The sequence below is a fragment of the Mustela putorius genome, unplaced genomic scaffold (assembly GCF_011764305.1).
Source record: "Mustela putorius furo isolate JIRA1106 unplaced genomic scaffold, ASM1176430v1.1 tig00000407_pilon_pilon_pilon, whole genome shotgun sequence".
Lineage (NCBI taxonomy): Eukaryota > Metazoa > Chordata > Mammalia > Carnivora > Mustelidae > Mustela > Mustela putorius.
In genome coordinates, this window is record NW_025421373.1 from 24306829 (window position 1) to 24330709 (window position 23881).

The 23881-nt window shown below is 47.1% G+C and overlaps 1 protein-coding gene across 1 annotated transcript in view; it reads right to left on the reverse strand.

The window, feature by feature from the left end:
• GLRA1 (glycine receptor alpha 1) overlaps nucleotides 1–23251 on the reverse strand; it is a 51448-nt gene extending 28197 nt beyond the window's left edge. Inside the window, exons 1-3 of the mRNA XM_045079434.1 lie at nucleotides 23065–23251; nucleotides 22385–22552; nucleotides 16223–16290 (exon numbers count right to left, since the gene is read on the reverse strand). Coding sequence (XP_044935369.1) covers nucleotides 16223–16290; nucleotides 22385–22552; nucleotides 23065–23251 — 423 coding nt within the window. The remainder of the gene's footprint in view (nucleotides 1–16222; nucleotides 16291–22384; nucleotides 22553–23064) is intronic.
• Nucleotides 23252–23881: the final 630 nt, after the last annotated feature.

A 23881-nucleotide genomic window follows, 5' to 3' on the forward strand; every position in this document is an offset into this window, starting at 1 on the left:
CAAGTTATGTACCCAAGAACCTCAAGTTCCAGCTCCGGTGGTGGACTTCCAGGTCTCAAGCTGTCAAGGGTGGCCCATCTAAGTCTGCCGTGGGAGGGACTTCCAGAGCTCTCGCTCCGTCGTCTTTAGCACCAACTCACCCATCCTCACTGTGAGAGTCCCTGATGGTCTGCTTTCTGGTATCTGGGCAACCGCCTTGCTTCTAAGACCGAGGTAGAGCATTAATCCCTTCATTCACTCTTTCTGTCATTCAATAAACATTTATTGGCCACTTCCTGTATGGGATGTATCCCCCCCGCCTCCCCCCCCCACCCCACTGCCTCTCCCACTGTGTCTAATTTCCGGTTCTAACCTTTTCCAGTAAACTCCTCTAAACTTGGTACTGAGGGAAAAGAGGAAGCATGAAGGGTTTTAGTAGGAAAGAGCCTGCTTGAGTGTGGTGGTGAGAAGGGGATGTGTCGTTACCATTGCAGTCAGAGCCAAGGGACGGCGTCCAAGCCCTGGACGAAGATCCAGATTCTTAGATCTTCCTAGGTCTCGGCATTCCAGCTCTCAAGGGGTATCTCTTCTCTAACGCCATTTCTGCTCTATAAACATGTATTAAGCCTAGAATGGTGAGGATGGCAGCATATGGTCTTGCTTTCTGCCCTCGGACGGTTCAAATTATCTGGCAGGTGAGGCAAGATACGGACACAAATATCTCCCATACAAAACTGACAGTGACAGAGGTCAAAGGGGTTCTAAAAAAAATTGCTATTAGATGTTGTTCTCGACCCACTGAGATAGTTTCCAGCCAGGTTGGATGAAGCTGGAAAAGCTTCCAGAGAGAAGGTAACACTGGAAATAGCCCCTTTCGGTTTCCTCCGTCCTACTGAAGTTAACATCTCTAGGTCTGTGTTGCTCTGAGATGGGAACGCTATCTAATTTTGGCTGGAAAGGAGGCCAGGGGTGTGTGAGGAGGAAGTCCAGAGCTGAGGAGTCAGGCTTAGAGCAGAACGGGACGTGAGGCCTGGGATGGGGCGTCCTCAGAGTATTTGGACGAGGCTGGATACGGTTGCAGGTGAAAGGAATCTCGTGTAGAAGGAACAGCACAAGCAACCGCGTGGAGGTAGCGCCCTTCAGACCGTTGAGCTTATCTCAACCACTGGCCGTATAAGTAATAAAAGGTCCCCCTTACTGAGGACCTTCTATGTTCTAGGCCTAGTGCTAAATCTGCCACACATTTTGTCTCCTTTTATCTTTAAAACAATCCTAGAATGTAGGTATTTTCAACCTACGTTATAGACAAAGATTCAGAGAGGTTAAGCAATTGGTCCAAAATACACAGTAATCAGTCGGGTTGGAATCTGGATGCGGTTTGTCGGATTATACAAGTTCATGCTCGCAACGACTCCGCTCTGACATGGCTGGAAAATGGATCGGTGTGAGCCTGTGGTGTCCTTAGCTGCCAAAGCAAGGGGTCTGGATTGTGCTGTAGAGTCTGCCGAGCACCACTGGGATCTTAAGCAGTGAGCACTCTCTCCGTTTGACTTCTGAAAGGTCAGTTTGGCAGGAATGATCAGAAGTCTTGGAAGTGAGAGAGTCAGGCACAGGGAGACCTGTTTTGAGGCATTTGAGGCAGTCCCCTCAGGGCTAGCGGAGCTGACAGCAGGAAGAGAGAGTGGCGTAGGTCAGAGAATCGTCACCTCCATCATTAAATACTAATTAAATACAGTGAGAAGGAGCCCTTGGAGAATTCTGTCTCAACTTTCGCATTTTACACACGGTCCAGAGAGGGAGATGGACTCTCCCTGGGCCACACATCAATTTAGCAACTAAGGTGGGACTTGCATACAGATATCTTGACCCCATCCCACTTCTTCTCCTATCTGCACACTTTTGAGGGCAGGAGAAGGAGAACCAAGTTGAAGGTGCCATTGAGCCGGTCCTGCCCTCCTTGGAGAAGCTCAGATGTGAACTTGGCTCTGACGGGATTTGGGATTAGCCTGAGCGCTGAACCATTCTGCTGAAAGCCAGAGACCAGGGCCTCAGAGGAGAGGATGCCCAGGCTTGGTTTATGAGCTGCTGCTTCCTCTCCCACCTGCTGCCCTTCTTCCCTCAGACCTCTGAGATGCACTGTGGAGCTGAAGTCATAGCCTTTGTGAGACAAGCCAGGCCCAGCTCTCCCCAGGTCTGTGAGAGTGAGGACCTGGCTCATTGGTGCCTGAGGAGTTTCCTAAATCCTCACCAAGTGCCAGGTCCTGTGCTAAGAGCTGTAGTGAACTCTCCAAATTCTCACAGCGATGCTATTTTACAGATAAACTGAGGCCTGGGGATATCAAGGCCTTTGTGTCAAGTTAGTGACAGAGCCAAAGCTTGAACGCATGACTGGCTGACTCCAAAATCTGCTTTTTAAAAAAAATTTGACAGAGATTGAGAGAGAGAGAGAGGGAGAGAGGGAGAGAGACCACAAACAAGGGAACTGACAGGCAAGGAAGGGGGAGAAACAGACTCTCCACCAAGCAGGGAGCCCGATGCTGGGCTTGATTCCAGGACCCTGGGATCATGACCCGAACTGAAAGCAGCGGATTAACCGACCGAACCACCCAGGTACCTCTCCAAAGTCTGCTTTTAAGTAGTACACAGCATTGGCTTCTTTTATTAACAATGCATTATATTTTGTTGCTGCTTATTACTTTTCAAAGCACCCTCACGGTGATTTTGTTCTATAACATTTGGCATGAAGAGAAGATTCTTCCTCCCACTGGACAGATGAGGAAATTAAATCCCTGAGATTTCAAGTTCCCACCATTAGTTACTGGTAGATGCAGAATTGATAACAACAGTGCAAATAATACTAATATTTAAGATTGAGACTTTGCCGTAGGTAAGGAATGATGCCAAGAGCATGATGTGTGTTATCTTCATAATAGTCCCGTGATGTAGGTTTGATTATTACAGTTAGATAATTATTACAGTTAGATAATACATTGTACAGTTAGGTAAATCAAGGCACACAGAGGCGAAAGTACTGTTTCTAATATCACACAGCGAGTAAGTGCCGAAGCGGTCATTCGGACCCGAGACGTTCACTCTAGAGCCCATGCACTTAAGTCCTAGACTACGCTGCCCAGGATCTCCTAGAATTGCCCCAAGTGAGAGTTTCATGACCCGTTAATGCCATTGGATACTGCCTCTGGCTGCAGTGATGCAGCCGTGGGTTTGTGGATACCTGCAATTATCAGGAAGTATTACGAGGGGCAGCAGACACAAGGCTTCTGCCCCAGGTCCAGCAGTCCACTAGTGCTCCTACCTCAGTCCTGATCTGACCCTTGAATATGACCCATCCTCTGCTCTGCACTCAAATCCAGTGCTGGCAGACTCCCCAGATCCCGACCCACTGACTCCTTGGCTCCGGATGCTGGCTCTGTGGCTTGAACCTCTCCCAATCACCACCCTGCCTGGTGCATTCTCATTCAGATCTCATGCATCCAGAGATACATTTGTTGTAGAGAACTGTAGATGGTTTGGACCAGTGGAGCTGAGCATCTTTGTTTGTCTTTAGGGGATCCCTAAAACACAGCGTGAGTTTAATAATTACATAAAAATGCTAATAGCAGCTACTTTTACTGGAAGTCTAGCATTTTCTAGAACTTTATGTGCATTGTATCTCTAAACCTTTCATCAACCTAGCACATTGGGTATTATTATCCTCATTTTACAGGGGAGGAACCTGAAATCTGGAGAGGTCAAATAGAGGTTAAATGTTAGGCCCAACCTCTCATCCTTAGTAGGAGCTAGAGCAGGGATGTGAATCCAGGACTGTGTGGCTGCCAATTTCATGTTCTTTTCACAACTGCATGCTGCTTCTCTCCTTCTAAAACCGAATTCCTACGTGATGGTGAAAGAGATATAAGAGACGTATACTGGGACCCCACAGAGCCCATGTGACAGGTCCATCCATTCATCTCCTTAGATCCAGTAGCAGGCGGAGAACACTGGACTGGTATGTTAAACAGTGAGGTGTCTTCATAACTGGTCGCCAAAGGGTGCAGATTGGGAGTGGATGTTAAGCCGGCAAGAGGGAAGAGGACAGTGTTGGCAGCACCGGGTGCAGTGGTGAGACACACCGCTCACACATTTGGAAATATGGAAATCAGGCTGCGCTGTGTGGGTTAAACTCACAGTAGAGAAGAATTTCCAGTAGAGGAGTTTAGCGAGGCCTAGCATCGGTCACAATGCCCTATGTGTAATCCTGATGATTTAGAACAGGACTATCCTTGTGATTTAATAACTGGAACCCTAATTTACTCTACTGTATCTCATTTAGAGAACTCTTTCCCCCCCCCAAGATTTTATTTATTTATTTGACAGACAGAGATCACAAGTAGGCAGAGAGGCAGGCAGAGAGAGAGAGGGGGAAGCAGGCTCCCCGCTGAGCAGAGAGCCCGATGCAGGGCTCGATCCCAAGACCCTGAGATTATGACCTGAGCTGAAGGCAGAGGCTTAACCCACTGAACCACCCAGGTGCCCCTAGAGAGCTCTTTTATAAACAGGGATATATTCGTTCAGTGGTATGGGAAAGGGTATTTTGAGGAGCAGGAATTTGGCAATTGGTGATCTAGCATCATCGGGGGGGGGGGAGGGGGGAACACCATATTTTCATTCCTACAGAGAGGACTTCTGTGTGGTGAGGCAGGGAGCCTTTCTTAGATCTCTCTCCGGCCTGAATGAAATATCCCTAAAGACGATCTGTCTTCTTTTCCTTCAGTTGCAGGTGTGTCTAATGTGAGTCCTGATTGGTGTCTTCGATATTCAGAGAGTGGCGAGGGAGTGCTTTCATGGAGGACATGAACATTCTTATTACTCGCATGGAAAACCCCATTGTAAATTCAATAACGTGGCAGTCTTACTTACCCACTTCAGTCCTCTGTGGGTTTGATTGTCATGAGTCAGCCTTTCTGAATCCAAAGCCAACTCCAAGCTGTCATAAATCCCCGTTGTGATGCCTCCCTCGGTGGGGTGCCGGGAGAGAGACATCCAGCCCCGTTTTCTGTCTGTAACAGACTCTAATGGGATTTCTGAGCCTTCTCTCCTTGGCCTCCTTTTAGTGTTCATTTTACCAAGGCTTCGTGGGGTGTTGAGCCGTATCTAATTGGATGACATTTAATAGACTTTCTCTTGGATCCCCCAAACCCAAGAGTATAAAAAAATGACCTCGCATTAGCCGTGTAGGAAGACCAAAAGTGTAATGGAAAACAACCACAACAACAAAAAGGATCTCATCTAAAATAGTAACCACCCTCACAAAATAGCCACCAGTAAACCTAGCAGGAAATATGTGATTCGTAGGTATTTAGGAAAACCCCTCAAAACTCTAAAACCTTACCGAAAGGCATAAAAGAGTGCCTAGATAAATGGAGAGACATACCATGTTTATATAATATTGTAAAGATGTCAATTAATTCCAAATTAATCTATAAACTCAATGCAATCCCAATAAAAACCTGAGGCGATTTTTTTCAGCCTCAACACGCTGATTTGGCAGGGAAAACGGGCTGGAAACATCGGGAATACCTCAGAAGAACATCAGAGAACTCTTTCTACCAGACACAGAAATATAACGTTAAGCCATAGTAATTAAAACAGGGTGGTACTGATGCAGAAACAGACAAAGAGCAACAGGACAACACACTGAGACTGGAAACAGACCTAGGAGTTTATGGGGATTTAGTTTATGAGACGGAGAGCATTTCACAGTGGAGAAATACCACTTAAGAATAATGATGGGACAATTGCTGTCTAATTGGAGAAAAATAGAGTTGAGCCACCACCAAACATATTACAGAAAAATGAAACCCACTGTATTAAGGAGGTCCATGTAAAAAGGGAAACCTGTACTATTATTGATAATGCCCAGCAAGCAAAGAATAGGCAAAGATGCTCAAATGTACTCGGGAGTCCGGAGTGAAAATGCAAAAATGACAATGAGGCACCATTTAAAAAAAATCCCCCTTGGGAAAATCAACAGGCTTGATAATATCTTGGGTCAACAAGGGTAAAGAGAGACGATGCTGCTGGGGGCACCGTGAATTAGAAGCTTCTTTGGAAGTGAGCTGGGCCATGCCTCTGTCAAAATCACAAAAAGTTGCATGTCCTTTGATGAAATCTTCTGCTTCTGGAACATATCCTGAGGAAACATGCAGAGTTATGTCCGAGAATATTCTTTGCGTCGTTGTTTGTAATAGTAAAAAGCTGCATAATCATAAAAGGGCCATCAGGAAAAGAACATTTAAAAAAATCTTATTTGTTTATTTGAGAGAGAGAGAGAGAGAGCACAAGCAGGGGGAGCAGCAGAGGCAGAGGGAGAAGCAGACTTCCCACTGAGCAGGGAGCCCAATGTGGGGCTGGATCCCAGGACCCCTGGGACCATGACCTGAGCCGAAGGCAGATGCTTAAGGACTGAGCCACCCAGGCATCCCGAGAAGAGTGGTTTAATACCAGAGAATGATGGTCTGTCCTGAGCATGGGATTTTTTTTTTTTTTAAAGATTTATTTGATTGTTTGAGAGAGAGAGAGAGAGAGAGAGAGAGAGAATATGCAGGGGGAGGGGCAGAGGAAGAGAGAGAATGTGAAGCAGACTGCCCCTGCGCAGGGAACCTGATGTGACTCAGAGCTCCACCTCACGACCCTGAGATCATGACCAGACACAAAATCAAGAGTCGTGCACTTAACTGGCTGAGTCACCCAGGCGCCCCATGGAGCACGGGATTTTGCAGACAGGCCATAAAGCTTGGAAACAGACTTAAAGTACTTGTCATATCTGGCATGTGGAAATAATAAACCACCTCTTATATTCCAAGTTGGTGTTGTGCAGAGAACGAAGAAGGAGTTAGACCCAGATGTAGTGACAGGCAGAGAGTCCAAGGCACAGTGGAAAGGGAAAGAACACAGACCTATTTACACAGCGGTTGTGCATATGTATGTAAGTGTGCGATCGAGCAAGGCAGTAGGACAGACATGATTTGTCTGTCTGTGGTGCTGAACTTGGGATAGGGCAGTGGGAGTAAGAGCAGAGTAGGAAGTGGGGGCATTCCTGTTTTCTTTCTCTCTCTTTTCTTTTTTTATTGGACATCTACAAAAGCTTGTTTTCACCTGTTACTTGTGTACTTAAAAGAATGTTCCAGAGTGTCTGTAGCACAGTGTGAGTCAACACTGGGACATGGCTACCTAATGGGGAATGTCTTTGGAGTGGCCAGCATAGGAGTGATTTTGGGAGTCTGAGGGGGTTCCCTGGGGTGGCCTTGGGGAGGCAGGGATTGAGAGAAAGACCAAGGGAATGAGATTCCTGGCCTCTCTCTGCTTCATCCAGAACGGCCTCGTATTGTTTTCTTTAATCAGTTTGTCAAAGTGCTACATAAGATTTAGCATAAAGCTGAACAGAGCTGCTGTTAAAAGCAATGCTCTGAAGCCCACTAACCCAGGACTGGAATGGCAGTGGCCTCACCTTGCTCCACTCTGAGCACTCCTGGGGGCTGCGGTTCATTTTTTGGCATTTCATCTCAAGATGGAAGTCAATGGCCCTGGATGTACTCAGCGAGCCCTATGATGGTAAAGGGTCTGGGCACCAGGGGGGATGGTTGAAGAGGCCAGGTGTGGACAGAAGGCAAGAGGACTGACCCCAGTTATTGGAAGGGCTGTCAGGTGAATATGTCGGTTCTCTATGGCTCTAGGAGCAGAATGAAATCCATGGGTAAATGGAGATTTCCGGGTCCAAAGGTGGAATGGGCTTCCTTGAGAGGTAGAGAGCTCTCTGTTTCTGGAAGTATACAAGCAGAAAGTACTTGGCCACAGTGTTTGTGGCAGAGATTCTGGCAAGAGATGGCCATTCAACTAGAGGACCTGCAAGGTTAATTCTTTTCCAATACTGACTGAGCTCCTATGGTTCAGGCAGTGTGTCAGGCACTGGATCTATGGGGACGATTGAGAGAGATAGGAACCGTCTTCCAATAAAAAAGCAAACAAGACAACCAATAAGTGAATGTTTACATTTGAGATGTTGCTTCAAGGAATATAGTGATGTGATAGTGCCCACAAGGGGTATTATTTTTAGCTGGAGAGTCAGGGACGAGCGCTCTGTAGAGATAGCTTAGCCCTGCAGGATGGGAAGGAACCATTCATACAGAGATCTCCCTGGGCGGAGGGAACACACAGAACAGAGGAAGAGAAGCTGCCATGGGCTTGAAGCAGGAGAACCCTGTGATCAGATTTAGGGCTTCAAAGGATCCCTCTGGCCACTCTGGGAAGCAATAGTGGACAGGACAAGGCGAGGCATGAAGGCCAGGTAGGAGGTCATTTTAGTCAGGTAGGAGAAAGATGATGTCACCTAGAGCTGACAGCCCCAGAGTTGGAAAAAGCAGATGGATTTAGTTTTATCTTCCATGGTTTGATGTATCTGCTTCATTCAATCCACTGACCCCAGAAGTAGGTTGGCCTTGTAAAGTACTGCTTCCCAAACAATATATTAACATTTAGGGTTGGGCTAAAGGGTATTTAATCTCCTTATGTAGTAGCTCTCTTTGTGTATCTTGAAGTCTTACTTGGGAATATCCAAAGAGAAGGATGAACAAGGTCTTGTAGTGACATAAATTCTGGTAGAATTGCACAAATAGATTAACCGGCCACAATGTAGAAGACCAGGATGAGGTCATGTCCTCCCATGTCCCACTGTCCCCTTGGCTCTGCTGCACAGGTGGGCCAGGCCAAGAGCAAGGCTTCAGAAGTTAGGCACCAGGAGATAGTAACTGGCAAGGACATTTATCGGCTGGAAAGGCTTGGGTGAATTAAGCCCCTCTGGGCTTCAGTTTCCTCATCTATAACATGGGATTGTTGGAGTACATGGAATAACCCCCATAATTTGCTAAGCACAGATACCTGGTTTTCAATAAAGTGGTCCATAAATGACAAACACTACCACCTCACCTTCTCTTCACAGCCAAGCTTTTTGGAAGAATTATTTTCCAACTATCTTTGCTTCAGTATGTCTTCTGCTTTCTCTGTGCCCCCAATGTTACATTCCCTAATTTCATACACACTCCCCTTCCCTCAGCCCCTACTGCCAAACCCATTAGATCCTATTGTCTTTTCGTACTTGAATTTCGCCCCCTTTAACACTCTTGAACACATACTGGTTTCTTAAAACCCCCTCACCATTGGGTCATTCCATGACATCATTCTCTGCTGGAAGGTTTTAACATGGAGGGTACCATGATCAGATTTCCATTTTAGAAAAATGACTCAAAGTCACATAACAGCACTGTCACGGCACCCAGCACATAAGAATGAATGCATGGAGTTACGTGTTGGCCTATATTGCTCAGGGTTGTCATGATTTGCAATGTCCCATAGCATTCTGTGCAAATTTCTGTGACCGCTCTTATCACACTGTGTAGTCACCTTTGGTTTTGTTGTTTGCCGTCTCCAAGAAAGAAAGAAGATACCTACTATTCCCATTTACTTCTGGGATTTTTCTTGAGGCATGGCCACATGACTTCCTCTAGAGAGTGAGTTCTGAGCAGAAGCAGTCAATGTCACTTCCGGGAGGAAAGCAACATGTGAAATCACATGTTGATACAGAGATGCAGTGCTCAGCCAGGACATTAAGGACAGTAGTGTTGGAGCATCCCCTGGATCTGTAGCAGACTTGAGATGACTGATAAATCAATCTTTGTTGTTTTAAGACTTTGAGATTTAGTGGGTTGTCTGTAGTAGAAGGAAAGCCTAGACTAACATGAATAAAACAGAACTCTATCCCAAGAGCTTAATGCCATGTTCAGCACATATAGGACCTTAATAAATAGAGGTGAAAAGCATCAATGAATAAATAGGGAACAGCAGGGAAAAAACCCAAGAAGGCATCTCCTTAGGCTTGTGTATTGGAGTCCTTGGCTGGTTGGTTCAGTAGTTAAACAACCCTTTACCTTTCTGTAGCATTCATGAAGGGCTTTCATACCAATTACTCGTGTGTTCTACACACCATTCTTGGAGCCAGATACCTAGTGGGGACCAAATCTCAGTAGCATGAAGTGGAGGCAGAGTTAGAACTAAGCTCCTGGTCTCTTAATTTCTGGGCCAGAACTTTGTTCATTGCTCCTTAATACTTAGAAATGAGGCTGAACTTGTGGACTATAGCTATATAGGCTGCTGCTAATCACTGGGGATCCGGCACACAGTGTGTCTGTCTCTATGCCACATCAGCCCAAGACTTGGCAAGAGAGGCCAGAGCACGTGTTCTAATAATGGACACACTGGGATTCATGCCCAAAGGATGTCAATATACACACACACGCACGCACACACACACACTCATACACTCATACACTTGAGCAAGGTCACGAACCATAGTACAAGTGTGACAGAAATCCAGGTTGAATGCTGTTTGTGCGGCCAAGGCTTCCCCTCCCCCGCTCAGCTTCTTTCTCACCTAGATCCCACCGACCAAACCGTTTGGACCATTTTCCCATTCGAGCCTCTTTCCTCGTCACTCAGAATATGCTTGGAGAGCAAGACAGGAGTCGCAACCACGCCTTAAATGTCTCTCTCGCATTTGTTTACACATAAATTCCAACTTTCGGTGTGTCCCCACACGTGCACACTCCCATGTGCTCCTGCGCACATGCACACACGTATTTGTACCTACATACTGATACACACTTAAAAACTCTCACTTACTGACACGTAACGGTGTGTCCACACATTCACATGCCTGTGCATACACACCCAAATGCTGATGTATACTGAAATACGTGCTCATCTACTCACAAACCCCTGCATATAATTACAGAACTGAAGATAAGAACTTCCTGTACATTCACTTTTAAGTCCTTTTATGTATTCTTGCAAATATGTGTGCACGCAGAAACAGGCAACCCACACTTCTTACTTGCGCACTTACAACCACAGGAGCAAACATACCTATGTTCATACTGTACTTGGTCATACACATGTCTTGTTGACGTTCCCTATTTCAGTATCTTTTTTTTGTTTTGTTTTGTTTTTTAAAGATTTTATTTACTTATTTGACAGATGGAGATCACAGAGAAGCAGGCAGAGAGAGAGGAGGAAGCAGGCTCCCTGCTGAGCAGAGAGCCCGATGCGGGGCTCGATCCCAAGACCCTGGGATCATGACCTGAGCCGAAGGCAGAGGCTTTAACCCACTGAGCCACCCAGGCGCCCCCCTATTTCCGTATCTTTAAGCCAGCACGCACTATGCCCATGCCTAGGTCCATACACATTCGCACAAGTGCATAGTCCCACAGTTTACACCTGTGTAAGTACTACACAGACACATAGATTCTGAGCACTTAAGGCACACTTCCATGTGTCCTGACAAACTGGATGGATCCCCCTGGGTTCTAGCTCCAGATCTTTCTCTTATAGCCTGCCAAGGGAGCTGCTCTAGTTCAGGCCCACCCTTCCTTCTCTCTTTTCCATTCCTGTTCCAACCCTGCACTCATTTTCTGCCTCGCCTCAATGAAAGTTCCTAGAAAGGTCAGATGAAGGTCTGGCAGCTCCAGCGTTCCCCTCGTCAGGAATGGGTAGAGATCCCCGTTGCTTTTCTGGCTGCCTCTATCTGCTCTCAGGTCTGTTAGCTCTGGTGAATAAAGCCAGGCCCTGGGAAGCAGACAGTTGGGCCTGGGGACTCCAGCTGTTTATAGAGCTGCTCTGCACTCCTGCTGCTCTGGGAGAACAAACACTGCCTGGAAAGTTTCTGCCACATGGGCCCAAGGGGCACCACCAGCTTTTTGCATGGTCGGCGAGGCCAGGTCCTAGGCTGGGAGTCTATTCAGTGAAGTTCTCCTTCATCTCTGATTTCCTTATGATAAAAGGAAACACAAGGCCTGGGGAATTCCAAACATCCAGGAATGATATATTTATATTTGGCTCAGGAGAAGATGGGCTTTGGGGGGAGATCAGATCTGAATTCAAATTCTACCTCTGCCACTGATGAGCTGTGTGACTTTATGCAAGTAACTTAACCTTTCTGAGCCTCTGATTACTTATCTGTAAAATGGAGATAATATAGCATGCTTCATGAAGGTTGCCATGAGCTCTGATTGAGATGACACAGGCAGGAGTGCTCTGCTCACTGCCTGGCCCGCAGTAGCATTTAAGGCGTGGTTGCGACTCCTGTCTTGCTCTCCAAGCATATTCTGAGTGACGAGGAAAGAGGCTCGAATGGGAAAATGGTCCAAACGGTTTGGCCGGTGGGATCTAGGTGAGAAAGAAGCTGAGCGGGGGAGGGGAAGCCTTGGCCGCACAAACAGCATTCAACCTGGATTTCTGTCACACTTGTACTATGGTTCGTGACCTTGCTCAAGTGATGTCCCCACTCCAGCGGTCAGATTCCTTTTCTGTAAAATGAAGGACTGCCTTCGACAATTTCTTAAGGCCTTTTTTCTAGTTCTGAGATACTAGGTTATGTTCTTTTGAAATTATCTGCAAAGTAAATGAAATGCATATAGATAACTAAGGACCCAGTGGGGAGGAAAATGATAGTATCGTGGAATGTATGAGCTGAACCTGGTTAACTCCTATTCTGGATTAACATTATTAAGAAGGAGAAAACTATGTCACCAGTGGACCACTCCCAAGGAGGCAGGTCATTGCCAAGTCTTCATTCTTTGTCTGTGGATTTGGTTTCTCCCCTGCAGGGGGCCATGTCCCCCTAGGCTTCCCTTGTGGGCTAGCTCCAGTTTTAGTGTGTACAATTTTCCCCTGAGGCGTGCTGAGCCTGGCACGAGGTGAGGTTGGATTTCCACATTTGTGATGCTTAGGTGGTTGCTTAAGCCTGCTGTGCGGCTCTGTGGTCCCTCGATTTCCTGAGTCTTTGCACTTTGATGTGACTCAGTGTGGTGCACAGGGAACACCTTTTGTGGGTCAGGAGAACTGGGTCTTTAGCCCCCGCTGGTGTGTCCGTATCTGCTTCCTCAGCTGCACACTGGGCGACAGAGTGTCGATTATGTCTACTGCGTACAGAGTGCTTGGAAGACCGAGGGGTTAGTGCAGGCATCAGATGAGAGAGTGGGTGTGGAATGTGTTGAAAATTGTAAGTGCTATTTAATAATTATGGCTGATATCCACTGTGCTTGGCATTTTCTATGCTTTGTTTCCTAATCCTCATAATAGGTCATAAGGAGGAGGCTACTGGTACCCCACTCTGCAGATGAGGAGGCTGACTCAGGCTACCCTGTCCAGGGTCATGGGGCTGAACCTCAAGTTTTGTCTGGCCATGGAAGATTGTGTCTTAATTGCTATGCTGTCTCTAGAGAGAGCAAAAGGCACCAGGACAGAAGTCTGGAAAGGTAGACAGAAGACATGGGGGAGGGGAAATGGAGGGTCAAGGTCCTACGCTGATCAGCGATAGCTTTGGGGGCTCCATTGTCATCATCGTCAACGTTATCATGGGAAACATTAAGAGCACTGACAAAAAGCATTTACTGTGATAAAAACTTTCTTGCACATAATTTCTACCCATGATACCTTGATGAAGTCAGTATGTAGTCACCACTGGGATTTTACGAGGCTTAAAGACATGAAGCAAGTCAGCTCCTCATACATAGTGAGTGAGGTCGGGTTTGTGTGATGCCAGAGCCGGGCTTGTAACCCCCACACAAGATAAGGGCAAAACTGCTGTTCTTTTAGGAGGAACCTGTGTCTAGGAAATTGATCTCTGTGCAGCCATTGTAGGGAAACAAGTTGGAGAGTAGATGTCCTCCAAGAACCAAATTCTTCACAGAGCTGGGAGATCCTGACTTGATCTGATGACTATTTACCATTCCAGAAGAAGAGTGGAAGTGTCAACACTCACCACACAGAGCATATGAATAATGTGCTTCTGATTTGGGAGGGATAAGAAGAAAAGCATTAGGAGCTCTCAAGACATCCATTTGAAGTATGGGAAAACTTGGCTTCTTGACCTGGATACCAATGAAAGGCAGCCGTGTTTGTTCCTAGACAATAGGTGGGATCATCTCCGTTTGGAGATAATAGGCCTATTAAATTTTCGGGAGTTTGACCAGTTGTCCTTTGGATGCAGTCAGGGTCGACTTGACCCTATCAAGACAGGCCTCTTTGCAAAAGGACAGATTTTGGACCATTTGCCCCATGACCTAGAGAGCTCAGTGATTTTTGCCAGTCTGGGATTGAAAGATTAGATCTAATCTCCATAAACGTTTAGGACCAAATAATTGTGTGAATCAACAGACCCTACTTGATGTTTGGTTTATTTATCTTAAAAAGTCACCGAGCGGGGTGCCTGGGTGGCTCAGTGGGTTAAGCCGCTGCCTTCGGCTCAGGTCATGATCTCAGGGTCCTGGGATCGAGTCCCGCATGGGGCTCTCTGCTTGGCGGGGAGCCTGCTTCCTCCTCTCTCTCTCTGCCTGCCTCTCCAATTACTTGTAATTTTTCTCTGTCAAATAAATAAATAAAATCTTAAAAAAAAAAAAGTCACCGAGCACATGTTATTAAATCACTGTGCCAGCTGCTGAGGTTGCCACAGGAAATGACAAGATTGCACCCCAGCACTAAGTTACATGGTAGCGAGAGCAGGGATGAATAAGCAGACGATTAACTGAGTTCCATGTTACTTACCAAGTGGTCAGTAGCGCAGACCATTAACTGAGTTCCATGTTACCAAATGGTAAGTGCTACTACGGATACTGTAAAATGTGTCAGGAGAATGGGTGGAAAGAACTCATTGTAGCCTTAGGTCAAGAATGCAGGTGAGCTCACACATGTACGCAGGTGTGAAAGTATGCCAGCTGCTTCTGCTTCCAACTTAGAGGAGAATAGGAAGGAGTCAGTAGGAGAAGGAGGGCTGGTGTGGTGCTCTAGGCAGAGCCTGACTGGAGAACTCTATGCCTTTCCATTATCCAGAAGAGGATGTGAAAGAGAGAAGTGAGGTAGGGCAGAATCACTGAGGGCCTTCTAAGATTTGCAAAGGAATTGGGGCTTAATGAAAGTGATGGGGAGACACCAGGGAGACGCTGAACAGGACAATGGTGTGGTTGAATGTGTATATCAGGAAGACCAATGTGTGAGAAAGAGGGCTCGGAGAGGGGCTGGATGAGATTTAAGACTCTTTTGCAGTAACGTGAGCAAGTCCCAAGGAAGCCTGAACTTGACTAGGGGTAGTGGGATGTCCAGAAATGGGTGGATGTCCAGAAATGGACTTCCTGGTAGTAACATCTGTCTTGGTGACAGTAACAAGGACTTGGTGATTGGCTGCCTGCTCTCACTTGGCTCATAAAGCGATGACTTTAGGCAGCTCTAATTACTTTCTCACAAGTTCGATCACTCCTTTCAAAACCAGTACAATTGATTTTTTGTAGTTCCTTTGTTTTCAAGGATTGGGAAAAGATTTTAAAGTAGTAAAGTATTTATAATCACAAATGCAATATTTGCTCCTTGCAGAAACTCAAAAAATAGAGAAAGAATGAAGGAAGAAAATTAAAAATTATCTGTAAGTCTGCAGTCCAGGGATAATTGCTATTAATGTTTTTGTATTTTTCCCTTCTGGTCTTTTTTTCCAGTATAGTGATTTATTTTAAACTTTTTATAATGAGAATGTTGAAATACACACAAAAGCATAGAGAGGACTCGAATCAACCCAATAGACCCACTGAGGCTTCTAGAAGCAGTCTTCCGCTCTTGCACAGTTGAATTATAAACTTACAAGTAGCTCTTTGCATTTTCTTTTTTCCATTTTTTAAAAAAGATTTTATTAATTTATTTGTCAGAGAGAGAGAGAGCATAAGCAAAGGGAGCAGCAGGCAGAGGGAGAAGCAGACTCCCCGCTGAGCAGGGAGCCTGATGTGAGTCCATCCTAGGACCCTGATCATGACCTGAGCCGAAGGCAGACACTTAACCGACTGAGCCACCCAGCATCCCAACATTTTCTTTTCATATAAAACTTCAGCCTGTTGCCTTAATTTTATGTCTGTGGTCCTGGGTGTTGGCGTGCACTAGCCCTGCTGGCTCTTTGGCCGTTTGCAGATGGATGTCTTTACCCAGAACACTGAATAAGACAGTAACAATACCCAAGTTGCACGGTACGCACTGGAGATCTGAAAAAAATACCAGATTCCCTATGTCCTCAGGGGAGCCCAGTGCAGAGGGGACATACTTTTGGGAGTGAGACGTCCCCAGCAGGAAATAGCAGCCTATATTTTGACTCACTCACCATAGTTGTCTCTGCAATGGAACCGAAGCTGTTGATGAAAATGTTGCAGCTCACATTCACCGGGGGACCTGCCAATCAAGAGAGATTTCCTGCTTAGCTCCACGACCAGGAAGAAACCCACAGGACAGGACCCCTCTTGGAACACTGACTTCAGGGATGGCTCCCTCTTGGTGGAGGAGATCCTTGCTTGCCCTCTACCCCACCCCTGAGCAGTAGGGGACTCCCAGCCACATGACTGTGCCAGATTCCCTGGTCCCCAAGTGAGCACCAGGTACAGAACACCAGAGGCTGAGCTAGGATGTACTTTCATTAACATAGGATGATTCATCGTCCTGCCATATGGCCGAAATCCCTTCCCCAAAACCCCATCGGCTGCCTTCTAATTTGTGGCTGAAATGTATTTATGGCTCCAGCATTTGGAGGCCATCTTGGGAATCGCAAGGAACAGCAAGTTCCTTGCCTTGAACTTATGAACCAAGAAAGATTGCCTGAAAGGGCATGGATGGGGATTACCAGCTGAGGAATCCAGAGGGAGCCTCAAGGGAAGTCCATAAGTCTTTATCAAATACTTTCCAGGCAAGATATTTGAATTCTACTGCAAAAGGTAGGAAAGACATGGAGGAATATTTGCTCTTTGGGATCTCATTGTTAGGGGACCTCTGTCCAGTTGAAACCCAATCTCTTCATTTTTATTAATGGTAGCAGTTACCTACTACTGAGCCTTTCAGGGTTTGCTGCTATCCTGAGAGTGTTACCGACACTATCTCATATCCTCTCCACAACTCCAGAAGAAGATACAGTTATTACCTCCATTTTGTCGATGAGCAAACAAAGGCTCCGAGAGATTATTTGCTCAAGACCACACAGCTACTAGTAAGTGCTTGAGCCAGAGTTGGAGTTCAGATTTCTCTAATTCCAAAGTTGATGACTGGCTGTACTTGGAAGAAAGAGATTCAGAAAGAGGAAGGGACATGCTCAAGGTCACAGAGTGGTAGAATGCGGGATTTTAAGCACTGGGCTTTCACGTGAGCTAACAAGGGGTCCAGTATAAAATAACCAGAGAGGGCTGGGGTGCCTGGGTGGCTCAGTGTAATAAGCCTCTCCCTTTGGCTCAGGTCATGATCTCAGGGTCCTGGAATCGAGCCCCGCATCTGGCTCTCTGCTCGGCAGGGAGCCTGCTTCCTCCTCTCTCTGCCTGCCTCTCTGCCTACCTGTGATCTTTCTCTGTCAAATAAATAAATAAAATCTTAAAAAAAAAAAAAGTAACCAGAGAGGGGTGTGAGACTATGGGTAAGATTGCTATGAACAGTAGGAGTCTAGGTCTAAGAGAGGTTCTGGAGAGCAAGGCATAAGGAAAGATCTCCTGAAGGTAATAAACCTTGAGCTGACCTTGAAGGCAGGTAAGACTTGGATAACAGCTCATAATCCTTCCCATGGAGATTGCAATATGCAATCTGTGAAATTTTTCAGGCCTGCTTTCTTGTTGATCCTCATGAGGTCCTGAGGGGGCCAGAGCGAAATCACTATCTCTGCTGCGGAGCTGAGAGTTTTAATAACTTGCTTAGGCTTATTTAGCCAGCAGGTGGTGGAGCCAGGACTCACACCCAAGTTTTCTGACTGTGGAGAGAAGGAAGCAGATGTCTTTGTGTCCTCTGCGATCCGCTCCTCTCTGCCCCTCTTTAAAGAGGAGCCCAAATATTTGACCCAAACTCAGTCAAAGTTTCCTTCTTTTCAGAAATCTTGGTGTGTAGGAACGGACCCAGTCTTGTGGTGGGAATCCAGGCTTTCCCTCCAAGGGAGTGCCAGGCTCTGTGGGTTTTCGACACAGCTCCGATATTCACGGGCAGTCCGATTCAGGCACGCCCCTTCCCACTTCTAGGTCACAACTTCCCCATCAGTCTGGGAGACTAGCTCTGGATCTAGGTAAACACTCTGAGCTCCTTTGGGAATTCCGTTTGGAATTCCCTTATGGAAGCCATTCATGTGAACTACGAGGTTACAGGATTTGGGGACTGAAGGATTTCTTAAGGCTCTACCTCATCAATTTCTTCCCAAACTGCTGTAGAATATGTAGTATCTATCTACTTATTTTAGTAGTATCTATTTATTTATATAGTATTTATGTAGTCTCTATCTACTTATTTTAAAGATTTTATGTATTTATTTGACAGACAGAGATCACAAGTAGGCAGAGAGGCAGGCAGAGAGAGAGAGGTGGGGAAACAGGCTCCCTGCAGAGCAGAGAGGGGCTCGAACCCAGGACCCTGAGATCATGACCTGAGCCAAAGGCAGAGGCTTAACCCACTGAGCCACCCAGGCACCCCTGGGTAACCATTTAAACTGCAGATTCGCCAGCCCGATCCCAGACCCAATGAACCTGAATCATGGGAGCTTAGCCCAGAATGGGACCACTGCTAGAATGGCTCAAGCTCCTGTTCAAGGCTGAGTGCTTGAACACCTCTGGCAGCTGGGAACTCATTTCATCGTCCGCAGCTCTTTCCATAGCTGGTTACTTCTGTTCTGCTAAAAAATTTCCCTTATGCTGAGTGGAAATCTGCTTCCTCGTCACTTCCACCTAAACAAAGACCCATTAAAGAACCCCCCCCCCTCATTTAGACTCAGACCCAGGCTTTTCTTTTCATTTGGTCTCATACCATTAAGATGCCCCAAAGAGTTACTGCCCTTGCCTCAAAATGATGCACTCAGAGTTCCCACCCAGGCCCTGCAAGTGTCTGTTGCTGTGACTCTCATATAAATTAGATCCTGATTTATGTGTGTGAGAGGGCGCCAGCGAAAGGGACCCCATGGGGAGGTGCGGTTCATTGATATAAATCTGAAATTAAATTATCCTCGAGAAAATTACAATGTGGCTGCCTTTGGCAGTGGGATAATGTATATATTTCATTAAATATTAAAGTTTAATTTTGCTTTTGTGTATGTGTTGGTATTAGGCTGTGTCCCTGATCCTGGGAGCCATTATCCTACACAAAGTCTTAAGAAAGATACAGACTATCAGTGCTAGAAGGGCCTACGTCCTACTGGATTGTTTTATAGATGCAGAAACAGAGGCCCAGGTATGTCAAGGGATGGCCTTTGGGTCGCACTGTCTGGTCAGTTGTGCGAGGACTGGACTCCAGTTCTCCCGCGCTTTCCTTCCGTGTTCTGATTTTTATTGCCACTGTGCTCTGCAGACTGAGGCTGCTGTTCCTGCCCCTCTGTCTTCAGGAGAGTCAAGAGCAGGCAAGTTTTCTGGTGCTTGAAGGGAACTGCTGAGTGATTAATCACTCCGTGAGGTTTTCAAACAACGCAGGCCTCTTCCTCTGTGTTAGGGTCACAGGGCCTTATCTACACGCCTTTTTGGGAGCTCTGTGGTTTGTAGGGGGCTTTTGGAAATCCCACTTGTGCTTTGAGTGGAAGTGTGAAGGGACCAGAGGACTCAGGGGTGGGAGAACCCTCGTGCCAACATTTCAGCTCTTACCATGAGGGAGAACAGAGAAACCTTGCTTCCCATTTCCTGGGCAGTGAGGTCGGGTGGGGGCTGTGGAGGGTCTTCCAGAAAGATGTGCCTTGCTCAGAGCCTGACTTGGAGGGCACCGAACTGGGTAGAGACATGGCAGGTTTGGGAAAAGTCTAAGACATTATCTAGGCCTGTAGATTTGGGGCCCAGGTGTTCAAAGTAAGTCTCTCAGATTGGGGAGGAGAAGGGCCCTAATTCAATAATTTTATAGTCTGGGTGCAAGCTTCTATCTTAAAACTGTCCACTGCTAAGCAAGTAAGTAAGTAAATAAATGAACGATTAAATAAATCAACAAATCACTAGCATTAGACAAATAAGTGAATGTGGTTAACTGAGTGAAAATCCCTAGTCTTGATGGCATCCCTTGGGAAAGTCACTTAACTGTTCTAAGCCTTAGCATATATTTTGGTTCATTTGTTCATTCATTCCATGTTTAAAGGTTTACTGAGGGCCATCTATGTGCCAAGTGCAGTGCTGTGCATAAAGGATGACGAATACATGAGCCCTGGATGCGTATGCACACAATCGAGTTCCACTCTCCTTTCTCAGGAGAGCTGGACTGCGGCAGTCACATGGAGTTCCGAGAGAGCCCACCAGGGGGCGAGGTGGGCCGGAATTTCGGAAAATTGCCAGCAGTGCCGGAGGTAACCTGGCGGTCAGGTCTTGAATGTGTTGGATTTGGCCAATGGTGTTTCTAAAAGATATCATTTAGCTGCCAACTCGGAAGATTTCACAGAAAACCCCAGACTCAAGTCTTATCTCGGAAGGCGTGCTGCCCGGGGCCTGCATTCCTGCCTGGCAGCTACCTTAGGACCTGACAGGTGGCTGCCCTTGGCTGAGCCTATGCTTTCTGTTTTTCCCTTATCCCCATCCTGCATCACTCAGGTGTCCTACCTGATCCTTCTGGGTGTCTGAGATTGTGACCCTGGTGAAGGGCTGGTGTCCAGACAGCAACCTTGGTCCTTACCTGTCCTTGAGAGAACCAGGGTCATGCTAAGGATGCTGGAAGATAGGGCTTCAGGAGAAGGGACCAGGGGAGCCTGGAGGTAAACAGGAGTGGGAGGTGGGCCCCCAAGAATCGACCCCAGTGCATCTCACAGACCACTCTCCATTTGCAGAGCACTCTGAGAAGGGTACTTAGGGAACGGGGAGCAAGGTAAGCAAATATTAGGAAGCTGTTACCAGCTGTCACATCCCTTATTTGGTCTTGGACTTGAGCCAAAAGGAACAGTGAGGAAGGGCATCTGGAATCAAGAATTGATTCGGAGGCTAGCAGTCCTCGCAGTCTTCAGAGGCTAGGCTAGTCCTTGAAATCAGATTTCTGCAGGGGTCCTGGGGGGAATGTCAGAGTATGCAGGGTCCCAGGAGCACCCCAAGACCACACCTGCAGAAGTCTGTTCTGCTTGAGATCACTGCAACTTTGGGGCATCCACGGACAAAGGGGACCCATCTCCTCTAGTAACAGACATCGGGATCTTGTAGGACTCTGAGCTAGAAGAAGCTTTTCAGATCACTCCGGTGAGGATTTGTAAATTGGTCACCCACAGGGCGTATCTGGCTCACAAACGTGTTTTGTTTAAATTTATATGTTTTTGGCATCAGGAAATTTTGCATAAATCTTGATTTCTGACTCATCTTAGAATACCGGATGATCTGGAAATATGGGGCCCTGATTCCTGCAGGGTAACTGTGGGCTGGGGCTAAGGAGAGGCTGTCCCCTTTCAAGGGGTCCGCACCTCTATTTCTCCACAGTCCCTACAACCCCCTTTGGCCTTACTTTTGGCTCACCTCACTCAGTAAAGTGACCTGCCTAATCTCTGTAGCCATTTGAAATCGTGACTCTGAGAATAGGACGTTTCAAAATTATATATTAATCCCTGGGAACTTCCAGCAGATGAATTTTTGCTGGAAGTTTCTTCTCTAAAACAAATAAAAGTAGGACGGCTTGGGGGAGAAGCGAGCGTGAGTTTGCTCCTTATTCCCTCGACTCCCTTTTCGGGCACATAGTGGAAGGCTGAGAGCTCCATGAAGCATAGTTTAAAGCCCACAGGTACAGCCCACTCAATCCCCGCAGAGATGAGGAACTGACTCCCAGAGCAGGGAAGTGACTTATCAGAGCAGGGAAGTGACTTATCAGAGTTCAGAGCGTAGGAAACAAAATGTGGACCTGTTTCCTCACATTCCATGTTTGTCTATCTGTCTGTTATGCCAGAGGGAGTCAGTAGGTTTTAAGACTCTTTTTTTTTTTTTTAAACAGAGAGAGATCATAAGTAGGCAGAGAGGCAGGCAGAGAGAGAAGGGAAGCAGGCTCCCGATGTGGGGGCTCGATCCGAGGACTCTGAGATCTTGACCTGAGCCAAAGGCAGAGGCTTAACCCACGGAGCCACCCAGGCGCCCTCACCAGTAGGTTTTAATTCACCTACTGACAACTGGCAACCAGAGGTACGGCTGAGGGCAATTCTCTGAGAACTTGTTTGGACTTGGTGGAGAGGAGACAGAACTGACTAGCAATGTCGGCCTCTGGGGGAGGGAAGAGTCATGGGATTCATTGCAGGAGTTTATCATCTGCATACAATACCACGCTGCCTGCTTCTGTAATCTAGGAAAGCAGATCCCGGAGGATCTGGAAGGCAAGTTTTCTCTACCTTTAAAGTTGGGCCTGATCCTGGCGTCATATCCAGAGGTTCTCCCCATTAGCTTATCCAGGAAATCCGAGGGTGACATAGGCTTGGGCGCGGAGCGGGCAGCTTCAGCCTCCTTGGACGCAGCAAGGCTAAGAAAGGAGAGAGGAAAGCAGAGGGTTAATGATGACCCTGAACTCACAGACCAGCCTCACCCACACCCAAGAACCACCAGAGTGTTCTCAGCCTGAGAAATAGGCAGTGTGTGTCCTTAATGAGGAAAGACCAGTTCAGCTGTTTACTTGGCCAGCTGTTGGCCAACATGGGACCCTGGCAGGCGGCTGTGGGTCTGAGGCTGCTGAGAAGCCTCTGCCTCCTCAGGCTTTGTCTCTGGGGTTTTCTGCAATCGCACTCGGCTGCTGGGCCTCCCTGGGGAGGAGGTTGAAGGGTTAGCTTCCCAGGAGGCGCTGCACTCTCACGGGTCTGGGGGAAAACTCATCCAGAGACTCTCAGAGATCTCATAGTCTAGCCTTTCCCTGAAGCTGCTCTTCAGAATCAGCCACTAATTAAAAAAAAAAAGGTTGCCCGAGTCAAATACTTCCGGGAACAGAAATTTAATCAGGCATCTTTACTTCGAGTCTTCTCAGAAGCTTTAACAAGCTTGGAGGCCTATACTTAGGGGACCACCGTCTCACGAAACATACGCTTTTGAAAATGCTCAGTTGGGAACATTGAAGCACAGTTAGTGGAAGACACGGAGGGACGTCCCCGAGTAAACCAGCCTGCCTCTGTGCCTCCAGACCGGGGGATCTGACAGTGGCCTGAGGAGGTGCTCCACACCGTCTCTGTCACCAGCCCCCAGCGACAAAGCGGTTTCAGGTCCTCACTCATGTCGTAGCATGAATTACTGATGTCTATGAACAGTGGCTGTCCCCCTGCCATGAGGTGCGCAGATCCCCAAGAAGGGTCAAGATTGGAAGCCGAAAGGTTCGAGAACAGTCGTTTGCATTGCTTTGGGCCAGAGAGCTTACCTAGTCCTGAAATGATAGCCGGAGAGATGGCTGGGAGCAGGCGCCGCCGTGGCGTGAGGCCCTGTCAAGAGCTTGTACGCTGCAGGACGGCCATGCATAGGGGGATGAGTGTGTGCACACACGTGTGTGTGTGTATGTTGCATAAGATGGGAGCTTCTGTCACCTAGCCAAGTAGGACATTGCGTTCCCCAAAGATCCACACTCAACCGCTCTTGTTTTTCGCCTTTGCTTGTTTCTGATCTCACAGTTGTAACGGTTTAAGTGATCCCCTCTAAGGGACGACTCTCAAGTCTGTCTCCTCCTGGCTGCCGCAGAAGCCCCCTTTACTCATTGGCAAACCTGCCCGTGCCTCAAATTCATCTCGTGAACGGGATGCCCCAGTTTCCTCTCTGAACTTGCTCCTGCAGATCCCACTTCCCCAGACAGCGCCCGAGTTTGGCCACTGTCTAGGTCTACAAGCTCCAGAGCTATCTTGTCTCCTCATCCCCCT